Source organism: Diabrotica virgifera, chromosome 5, assembly GCF_917563875.1.
Source record: "Diabrotica virgifera virgifera chromosome 5, PGI_DIABVI_V3a".
NCBI classification, from domain to species: Eukaryota; Metazoa; Arthropoda; class Insecta; order Coleoptera; family Chrysomelidae; genus Diabrotica; species Diabrotica virgifera.
Genome location: NC_065447.1, coordinates 148,386,534 through 148,397,987, shown reverse-complemented (window position 1 = coordinate 148,397,987; position 11,454 = coordinate 148,386,534). Strand labels below are relative to the sequence as shown.

Sequence of the window (11,454 nt, the reverse complement as noted above, 5' to 3'; positions counted from 1 at the left end):
AGTTTGGCCTAAATTTTCATATATTTTCATGAAGCCTCGGTGTTGATGCACAAAGTTGGTTACAGTTTTTAGTAGTAGATTTTTATGGTTTAATTTTAAAAATGAAAGTTATTAATTTGACAGTTTTAAATTACATTGGGTTTTTAATTAATTATTGATAAAATAATCTGCGCTTTTGTAACTCTTCAGTTTCAGTGTGTAATACTATAAAACAGATAAAAAACCAGCTGGGTTACAGCCTCGGAGTTGATATTTTGACATTAAAATTGCATAAAATGCTTGTAAAAATACTTTTTTTAAAATTAATGTTTAGTGGCGTACATTCATCTATTGTATAACTTAACTTTGCCCACATAATTTGAAACACAGTATGTAAAGGACTTAAGAAAAAAGCGAGTTACACAATATGCCGCTTATTTTGGCAAACCACCCATATAACATACAAATAGTTAATAAGTAAAAACAAAATGACGACTTAATATCTACATAAATATTACAAATATAGGTTGAAGCAACGATTTTTTGCCGATTCTCAAACTAATGTTAAGTATCTATAAGTTTAACTAAAAAAAAAACATATATTTTTAATTAACACAAACAACTTTTTATAATGTAATTTGGAAAAAACTGAATAACTAAATATAACAGAAATTTATTCTTCTTATAAAATATATAAAAATATATATATTTATATTATATAAGAAATGTATACCTGATATCGTGAAAATAAATACATCTACAATAACATCTCCATAAGTACAACATCTCTCTGGGATTAATTATCACCACCCATACAAAAAACAAATGGTTGAATGGCATTTTTCTTTGATTTCAAAAATCTAATATGATCTTCGACTTCTTGCTGGGTCTTTCCGATGTAAGAATGATTACTGGAAATCTCTGATGGTATATTTTATTATATATTTGGTTGTCCATTAAGATCTTTTTTTAACCATTTTATTAGTTCGTACAAAATATCGATGTAGAACCCAAAGAAGAACTGCATGTTAGCCATCTACAATTTATATTAAAAATTATTATAAAAAAATAAATCTAAATAGTGAACATAGTTGTATTTTTGGGTATCACTTTCTTTATATAAATATTTTAATTTATCCTGAAAAAAATTGCTAGATGTTGAGATGTTTATTTTTACTTTGACAGATACTACCGACTGCAAGAGTTAATAATATTTTTCAATTATTTACGGTTTAATCAACTAAAGATTTAATTTACTAATGTTTTTATAAGATTATACCATTTAGAAATATTTTCAAATGGTTCCTATTATCTTTTACCTATGTGTCGAATTAGCTTTTGAAAAAATTTACAGAGAACAAAAATTAATTAATACTAGATATGCAGGATTGAATAATGAAATAGGTACTTACATTCCGTAATGTCTTCATGGGTAATCTTTTCAAATAAAAATTTATTTGTTTTATCCTTGATATGACTTTCACACCGAAGAAAGGAGATAATTCTTTCGAAATTGCTGTCCCATCCATCAATAAGTCCATTTCCGTTTCCAAATGCCACTACAAAGTCCATATCAATCTACAAAAGTGGAAATAGAAGTACAACTTTTTTTTATAGAAATCCAACAAAATAATTTATAAATATACCTCGTCCAATTTACTTACCGTTGCACGTCATCCGCGCCATAGCCTATGACACGATACCAACACGAAATATCTAGGCGGTAGGTGTGTTCCCCTTTAGAATAATTTTGATTCTAAAAAAGAACACACTCACCGCCTAAATATTTCGAGTTGGTATCGTGTCACAGGCTATGGAGCGGATGACGTGCAACGGTAAGTAAATTGGACGAGGTATAGTTAAAAATATATGTAAATACATACCTTAGAAAAATCAACCAAATCACTAGTGCCAAACACCGCTCCTCAGAGTGTTAAAGATTTTGCTAATCATTTTAACGTTCTATTAGTGAAATATTAATTTCTTACTTCGGATACTTTCACAATTATCGTGTAGATGGCGCTTAGATTAATAATTTATAATTACATATTACGAAATATTAAAAAAACTTAAATTCAGTAATTAAAACGTAAGTATATATAAGGTAAAATACACCACAGCTTAGACCAACTTATATTATTTCCTATTAATGTTTTTAATTTCAATGTTTTAAATTAATCACTTTGACATTTATGTCAAATTTCCAGTAAAAGCTTACAGACTTGTTACTACTGGCGCTCGCGAATTTTTAATTATCCCCTCTACCTACGAGCTCATAGCGTATATTTGACATCGGCGAAACGTACATATATATGTGTCAGTTTTATTGGTCGCATAACTTTATTCTTCGAATAAACTACTATTTGTCGTTGGTGAAACCAGCCGGTAATGTACCAAAAACATTTACTTGTTGAGAAAAAAAGAAGAAACACTCTTAATTATTTATAAACCTAATTTTCTGTGACGTTTATCAAAATGTTAGTGTCACTATTTTTAATAACGCTTTACTTGCATGTTTTTTGCTTCAATTTAAAAGCTGAATTATTAGATCCAGCCATAGACTTAAAAAATATGGCTTCGGGAGAAAACTTATACGAGGAAAATTATGATTCCCTTAACGATGTTGTATATATTGATGACATTTCTCTAAAAAATGTAAGATCGAAGAAGGATGCTAAAGTTTGGGATCATTGGGGAAAATGGTCTGCTTGTAGTGTCACTTGTGGAGTAGGAAAAATAACAAGATGGAGGCATTGTATTTCAAATGAATGTGCCCCTGGAGAGAAAGAAGCACAGATTAAAACATGTACCTTAAAACCTTGTTGATAAAATAAGTTAGTTGGACTTTTCTGCAGACTCATTTATATACCTAGTGTACTTTACATATCAGTTTTATTGGTCAAATAAACCTGTTTATTTCACTAATATATTTACTATTAACCAGTTAATAAAATGATGTCTTCGTTTATTTAATGCCTTTTTTTAAATCTTAGTAAACTTAATTGTTCTATGTTTTGTAGTTGATGATCTTTTGAATTTCTTTAAGATATCCAGCCATTTTAGTTATTTTGAACTGTGTACCAGCTTACAGCAATACCAAATTAACTCGATGAAATCAGCACTATTGATTTTGATTGATGCTAGTAATATAAAAGCGGCCTGCTTGATAGCTCAGATGACTCTAGCAGATATATTCCCGTTTTCTAATCGATTCGGGGCCGAAGTATTTTGTAGCTGATGCTATTTTGGCAAGTTCATCAGCTCTTTCTTTGCCGTGTATTCCTCAGTGACTTCTCATCATAGAGTCCACCTTAGGGCTTGTATGGCCGTTTATCTATCTGTACATATATTGATCCGCTTTAACACTAGAAGCACCAACATTTTTGCATACCTAGAAGCACCGGAGCGGTCAAGATGACGGGTATTAGAATTTTCTATCGCCAGTCGTTTTCGTATCGTTTTTTAATCGAAAAAAAACCTATATTGAGTTAATACCTACTAACAAAAGACATTTAGTTAATTTAAATAAATTATTTAATTATTTAAGCATAATTTATGTAGTAACAAAATTTTTTAATTTTGCTTGTACAAGACCTACACACAAATTTTTTACATAGGTATAATATGACTTTCACATGTTTTATTTTAGTTTTAGTTCCCAGTTTTCCACTTCTTCTTCTTCAAGTGCTATCTCTGCTACGGAGGTTGGCAATCATCATAGCTATTTTAATTTTTGAGTCAGTAGCTCTGAATAGTTGTTTTGAGCTGCATCCAAACCTCAGCCATGAAATTCGTCTTCTTCCGATGCTTCTTCTGCTATCTACCCCTCTTTGAATTATGAGTCATGGGATGCCATACTTCTCGCTCCGCATCACAATGTCCGAGATATTGTAGCTTTTGTCACTGCCTACGTTGATTATTTGATTGAGGTGTTGTATGTCTGATTTGTTTCCGTTGATATTGTCCTGCCCTAAGGAAATCCGTGCAATAAATATTTGGACTAGACATTAGCTGTAAGCCAGAATTTGATTCCAAACTTATCGGGTTTATACGCCATGTACTGGGTGAAGTGACATCTTGCCTTTGTGGGAAAAAGCTGTTCGTCGATAGATATATTTTAGCCAGTTGTAGGTGTAGCAAAATATACAATTCTCTATAAATAAGTTCCATATTTCCGACGCAAGTGCAAATTTATCTGTTGATCATCGCTTAGATCTGGTACTTCTCCTTCGTAATAAGGACCGCATTTTTTCTAGGTAGGCATCAACATATCCAACAAGTAATTACACTAAGTACCTACCTGCAAAACAGAACTTGTAATCCTTAAATAGATGTAGCAAAGTTCTAAATTTTTAAGTTTCTAGAATAACTATGAATAAGTAGTAATACAGAGGGTCAAAAATAGAAAGCAGTCAAAATGACCGCCCTGGTGCTTCTAGGTATATATTAACACATCTCAAAAAGTAATTACACTAAGTACCTGTAAAGGAGGAATTATAATCCTCAAGTAGATCTAGGAAAAGTCCTAAATTATCAACTTTCTAAAACAACTAGGAATAAGTAATACAGAGGGTCAAAAATGGAAAGCAGTCAAAACGACCGCTCTGGTGCTTCTAGTGTTAATTCCAAAGTCTTTTCGCCATCTGCATCTGCTCCATCCCTCTCGGGGGCAAATCATCATCAGGGCTTTTCATTCCGGGTGGAATGTTTGCCGCTCTTACTTAGGGCTCTCTGATTCGCTTCTTGCGGTGAATCACTCCGCATTCCACTAGTATGTTGTCAAAGTTTGTTGTATGACTTGGCTTTCGTTACAATTTTTTTCCACTCATTTCGATATGTGCATAGTTCCCACCAGTTTCTCACTTCTAAATGCTTGTCCTTCATAAGCCTATGATATCTCCAGTATGTTTTGTTGCCTGCTAATATTCGTTCCGTTACTTCTTCACTTCTCTTGTTTTGGCCATTCACTATTACTCCCAAATATTTAAATTGTTTGACTCTTTCAAAAGTGTAGTTTTCTATTTTGATTTCTCTCGTCCTGTTATCTTCTCTTCTAGAGCAGAGTAGATATTTTGTTTTTCCTTCGTTAATTTCTAGACCTCTTTTCCTTGCTTCTTTTGCCAGGATTGTTACTGCTTTTTTTAATCTTCTCTTGTCTCTTCACATAAGAACTAAATCATCTGCATATGCAACTATTTGTGTTGAGGAGTGAACTATAGTTCCTTTAATTTTGCTGGCCTTGACTGTTCCTTCTACTGCTATGTTGAAAAATGTGGTTGACAGGGAATCGCCTTGTCGCACTCCTGTTTTTATTGCAATTGATTTTGTGCTGCCTTCTTCTGTTGTTATTTTAGCTCGAGATCCATCCATGGTCATTTTTGTTAATCTGATTAATTTTGCTGGTATATCTTGATTTTTCGTTTCAATAAATAATTTATTTCTTCCAATACAGTCAAAAGCTTTGCTCGGGGGCAAATATTCAGTGGAAAACGTGCACGTGGTCTCTATGTAGGTACCATATGGTCAGAAATCATCATAATTTTGGTATCTTTGATTACATTTGAGGGCCTCAGAGCAACAGTGGCCTAAACAAATTGAGCATTTTTAGAGTAATATAAGTATATCAACAAAAGCAGCAACATTAGATCGTCGGATTAACAGGGTCATACACAACCTAACTCTATATATGGCTAGATGGCATTACATAATGTCTTGTTGCCTTAACCAAATACATATACTGGAAATAGGAATGCAAACATTGCATTTATCTCAAAACGTTTTTTTGTCTTAGGAGACTATTGCTCTGATAACCTCATTTATGATATTACTATGTTCTGATCTAACCACTACGTTGTTCAGGTTTTCTGGCATAATGTCTCGATTTCGCTCTCCCCCTAGTAATAATGTAAAAGAGAGACGTCTAATAGGGCCTCCATAGATGCTGTTGGTATATCCTACAGAGCTTCTGTGATTACAAGCAAGCCAAGAAAGTATTTATTTATTTTTAATTTATTAGTCATGAATTGTTATAACAAAATTGTATTTTCCAAATGGACGTGAGGAAAAAGATACAATTTACATTGTAAGGCAGCTGACGGGTAAATGGCGAATAAAGAAGCAAACGCTAATATGACATTTGTTGCTCTTCAGAAAGCGTATGATACGAGTATCTTGAGAGGTAGTATGGTGGGCACTCAATAAGTAAGGAGTTCGCAGTGAATATAATTTCATGTAAAAATAGGACCACATTAATGCTGAGTCTGAGCCTTACGTAACCGTGTAGTTACTCAAAATTTAAGTGAGGTAAATATTCAGATATTGAATTGACCCCTCACAGTCCCGACATGAATCCTATTGATCACTTAGGAGAACTCGCGATATTAGTTTATGTTACTATAGTATATAGTTACTATTAATTACTATTAATACATGTAGTCCTGTCGCCAGGGGGGGTACAACGGCCTCCTGTATTCAGATGGACTTACCCAAGTTTTTTTTATGTATTTTGACCTGTAGAACACGAATTTTTTGGGTAACAGTTGATCCGGATGTCGATAAGATTGTTATAAACCAAGAAGTTGAGGAATCACATAACAGCGATTTCTCGCAAAACAAAACATTTTTTTGTATTTTTTGGGCCATTTTAACCAAAAAATGTTCCTACAAATTTTTTCATAGGATGCATAGTTTTCGAGATAAACGAGGTTGAACTTTCAAAAAATCGAAAAATTGGAATTTTTGAACCCGAAAAACTTTTGATTAAAAAATAAAATAGCAATTCTGCTTACCGCATTTGAAAGTTCAAGTCAAATTATATCGGTTTTAATTATTTGTATTGCCAAAAATGTATTATTTTATTGTTAAAACAAAGCTATAAACACCTAGTGCTTGAGTGATGTTTCAATGATTTCTCATTTAAAATCGAACGAGTACGTAGAGGAGGTCAAAGTGCAAGCGGGGCTATTTCTAAGTAGCATGCAATAAAACGCATGTATTAGGCACGGGAAACAGTATGTGTTTATAGCTTTTTTTAACAATCAAAAAATAAATTTGTAGCAATACAAATACTCAAAACAGATATAATTTGACTTAAACTTTTAAAGGCGGTAAGCAGAATTGCTATTTTATTTTTTATTCAAACGTTATTCGGGTTCAAAAATTGCAATTTTTCCATTTTTTGAAAGTTCAACCGCGTTTATCTCGAAAACTATGCATCCTACGAAAAAACCTGTAGGAACATTTTTTGGTTAGAATGACCCAAAAAATACAAAAAAATGTTTTGTTTTGCGAGAAATCGCTGTTATGTAATTCCTCAACTTCTTTGTTTATAACAATCTTATCGACATCCGGATCAACTGTTACCCAAAAAATTCGTGTTCTACGGGTCAAAAACATAAAAAAAACTTGGGTAAGTCCATCTGAATTAAGAAGGCCGTTGTACCCCCCTGGCGACAGGACTAATGTTACTATTAGTAAGTTTATTTCTGTTAAAGTTTTGTAACTGTTGTTATTTTTTATGGTTATTTAGTACTGTTTCAGTTAAAACATTTATTACAGAGTAAAACCGTCTATTTTCTTTGTTTTAAACGTATCGATGATATTTAAAAAACAAAATGTTCACAAAACGTGAGACTATAACATGATTTCAATATATACTCAATTGTAGGGGAGCAAAGTATTCTAAATTTGCAGTCACTCGAGCGTTACGGGGACCTATTGGGTTGTGATTATTAGGTCCTAAAATTAAAAAAAGTTAAATAAAACTTTCCATTTTAGTGGGCGCTTGCCATTTTTTAATTTAATTTTCCATTTCCAACAATCTTTTTTCCGATTATAGCGCTATCTATCCATAATTCGAAAAAATATCTCGAATAAAAGTTGCTTATTTTTACGTAAAGAATCCAAATCTGCAATAAAAATTTGGGGGTCCTATTTAAGATTCTAAAGTAACCCCCACCCCGCCTCCGTAGGGAGTCGTGATTGGTACCATTCGATAGATTTTTCAAAAACATTTTGAAAGTGTATTTTGCAGTTTTTCGATCTGATGTTCATTTTGCGAAATATCGCGGGGTTTGTATTTAAAATTTTAAATTCCCCCCCCCCACCCACCCATCTCCGTGGGGGTCGTGTTTAGTACCATTCGATAGAATTTTGAAAAATATTGAAGACCAATTTTTAAGTTTCTCGATCTGACTTTCATTTCGCGAAATATTCGCTTTTTTTGTGAAACTTTTTGACTCACCCATTTCCTTACGCCCCGCTCAAATCGTCATACACTCTTTTGCATGTACTTAACTTACCTTATCTTAATCTGACAATTTCGAGTATTTTTAAAGATAGATTTATTCGGGCCCCCTTAATGAACTTCCCTGTGTTAAGAGCCAATATATGGTAGAGGTACAACTGCAGGGTACCAGGTTTCTCCCCGTATGATAATCTGACGCGCTCGAGTAACTGCAAAAATCCCCGCTTGGGCTCCCCTATCATCACCTTTTTACTAGTTCCTCCTTACAGGGTATCTCAAACTTAACACAAGAAAAATATTCTTCCTACTTCACTAACACACTCGAGGTTTTATAAAGGTTGGCTGTCTGTGTGTTTAACCAGGCCCAGTCGCAAATTTTTTCAGACAGTATATTTGTCGTCTACCAGGACCTCTTTTTCCTTCGATTTTACCCTTCATAATCAGCTGAAACAACTCGTACTTATCATTTCGAAGTATGTGCCCCAAATATGCTGTCTTTTTTCTTTTAATGGTGTTTAAAAATTCTTTGTCACTTCCCATTCTATGCAACACTATTTCTTTCGTAATATGATCGGTCCATGGTATTTCCAAATTCTCCTAAAAAGCCACATCTTAAAATTCCAGTTCCAGCTTTCTCAAACCCAGATATGCTTAACATCCTACATATAGAACGCCTGAAGCAAGTCCGATCCTGTCTCATTCTTGCCCAGTAACTAAATGCTGACTACAGTTAATCGATCTATAGGAACAACCCGATGTAATAAAATATAAAACGACTATCACCATAATATTTGTGTAGTTAACAACAAAAATTGTGTAAATTTGAAAATGGCGGAGTATGGTGTTTCGTTCACAAGGTAAGCAAAATTTGTATTTTTAAAAATATGTAAATAATATTTTCGATATGTGCATTTTAACGTAAAAAGAAGTATATTTAGCAATATAGGATCAACAGTAATGTACAAATATGTTGTAATATATTTTTGAACCTCTTTTCCACAGCGTCCTACATGTAGGACGTTGGGCACATAACAGTACTACATACATAACTTAATTTTTGCGTAAATTACATACTTTTATACCAAATATATCAATAATTTAGCATATGTCATGTATATTTACACTTCCAGGGGTTTTTCTTTAAATGATGCACTGGCTATGCTGGAGGAGGAGGAGGAAGATATGATAGAGCACGTTGAGTCATTGACTATTTCTCCTCCAGAAAATGCCACGGATTCTCAAACTGATGAAGATTCTGGTGACTAAGACACGCTTACCATAAATAATCTACCTGCTAAACAGCTTAGAGCGCCTGCTGAAATAAATTTTCATAAATATAATACAAGGCAAAACATTTGCTCTAATACAGAAGATGACAAAGATGCCCCATCAGTGGAAGAATATGAAACGCCATCAAAGAGAAAAAAAAAACAATAAAGAGAAAAAAGATTTATAAATGGGAAACCGAAAATTTGGTGTATGATGGTGAACAATTTGGTAACGATGAAGAAGAAATGCCTCTGCAAACCCCTTTAGATATGTTGTCTTTATTTTTTGATGACAAAATGTTGGACCTAATAGTTGTCGAATCAAATCGATATGCGGGGCAACAAAACCATTGAATGAAAAAAGAAAAACGTGAGATAAAAGCATTCATTGGAGTGTTATTACTCAGTGGATATGTGCCAGTTCCGAGGCGGAGAATGTTCTGGGAAAACGAAAGAGACAGTCAAAATTTACTGGTTTCTGAAGCTTTGTCAAGAAATACATTTGAATATATTTTATCTCACTTTCACCTAACTGACAACGTCACTATAAATACATCCGACAAATTTGCTAAAGTTAGGCCATTGTTCGATCACCGCAATGCTGCATTTTTGAAATTTGGTAAATGCGAGGAAATGCAATGTGTTGACGAAGCCATGGTACCATATTTCGGCCACCATGGCTGCAAACAATTGATTCACAATAAGCCAATTCGCTATGGCTACAAACTTTGGGTAGGAGCAAGTAAATTAGGCTACGTAAGTTGGATGGAACCTTACCAAGGTGCTACCACAAATATTAGCGAAAAGTATATTGATTATGGAGTAGGGCCATCTGTTGTTTTGGAGTATGCTGACGTTTTAAGAACTAGGTGGCCTAATAAACGGATGCACCTATTTTTTGATAATTTCTTTGCCACGTTATCTTTGTTAGAATTGCTATCGGAGAAAACTTTCAACGCTACCGGAACAATACGTGAAAATCGCATACCTAATGGGCCACTAACAAACTCAAAAGAAATGAAAAAGGAAGCTCGAGGCATTTTCGATTTCAAAAAAGCAGAAAACTAGAACATTATTGTCGTGAAGTGGCATGACAACAGCATTGTCACCCTGTGCTCAAATGCAGTAGTGCAGGGTGAAAAGATTTTCACGAAAAGAACGGACAAATATTCAGGTAAATTATAGTTTTTTACAAACGCATTTATTTTTTATTTTCAACAACATGCTTAGTTTCATGACATTTTATAATATTTTAGGTGTCGCAGCCACATCTGATAAATTTGTACAATGCAAACATGGGCGGAGTAGACAGATGTGACCAAAATTTGAGCCTTCATAGAATTTCGCTGAGGAGCAAGAAATGGTATTTCCGGCTAGTGGCACACTGCATTGATATAGCTCTGCAAAATGCTTGGCAGTTGCATAGACAAAGAGGTGGGGACCTTGATCAGTTAAGGTTCCGAAGACAAGTAGCCACTACGCTATTATTACAAAATAAAAAAAAGAAACACATTCGAAAGGTCATAAGTCATCTACCGAAGGTTTAAACATTAGGTTTGATCGTATGGATCATTTGGTAATTCCTCAAAATAAGCAAACACGCTGTGCACATTGCCATGAAAAAACAACCACAGATGTTCAAAATGCGACAAAGGACTCCATGTCAAATGTTTTTTGGTATACCATAGAAAAAGTGTATAGTTAATGTAGGTAACTTTAAGTGCCCATCGTCCTACATAGAGGACGCCCATAATTTTGTATATTTATCAAAAAATAAATTTTATTTTCGTCTAATATATTTTAGTTTACCCTAAATTAAACAATTATAAGAAAAAAAAATTAAAATCACAAGTAGACATAATGGACATATCTGGGTTAAGTCAAAAAACCATATAACAGTATCTTTAATTTCAGTACTGGACATTTTCGCATGTGTTTTATTTTTCTGTTTTGTCCTATCAG

General features: G+C 33.5%; 1 protein-coding gene across 1 annotated transcript; it reads left to right on the top strand.

Annotated features, from left to right (window-relative positions):
* Positions 1 to 2,450: 2,450 nt before the first annotated feature.
* Positions 2,451 to 2,947, top strand: LOC114335053 (ADAMTS-like protein 1). Its single transcript, XM_028285206.2, has one exon. The coding sequence runs from the start codon at positions 2,455 to 2,457 to the stop codon at positions 2,803 to 2,805; it is 351 nt and encodes a 116-aa protein (XP_028141007.1). The 5' UTR covers positions 2,451 to 2,454; the 3' UTR covers positions 2,806 to 2,947.
* Positions 2,948 to 11,454: the final 8,507 nt, after the last annotated feature.

Excerpts from the sequence above, each read along its gene's own strand:
- LOC114335053 (XM_028285206.2), top strand. The coding sequence starts at position 2,455 with ATGTTAGTGTCACTATTTTTAATAACGCTTTACTTGCATGTTTTTTGC.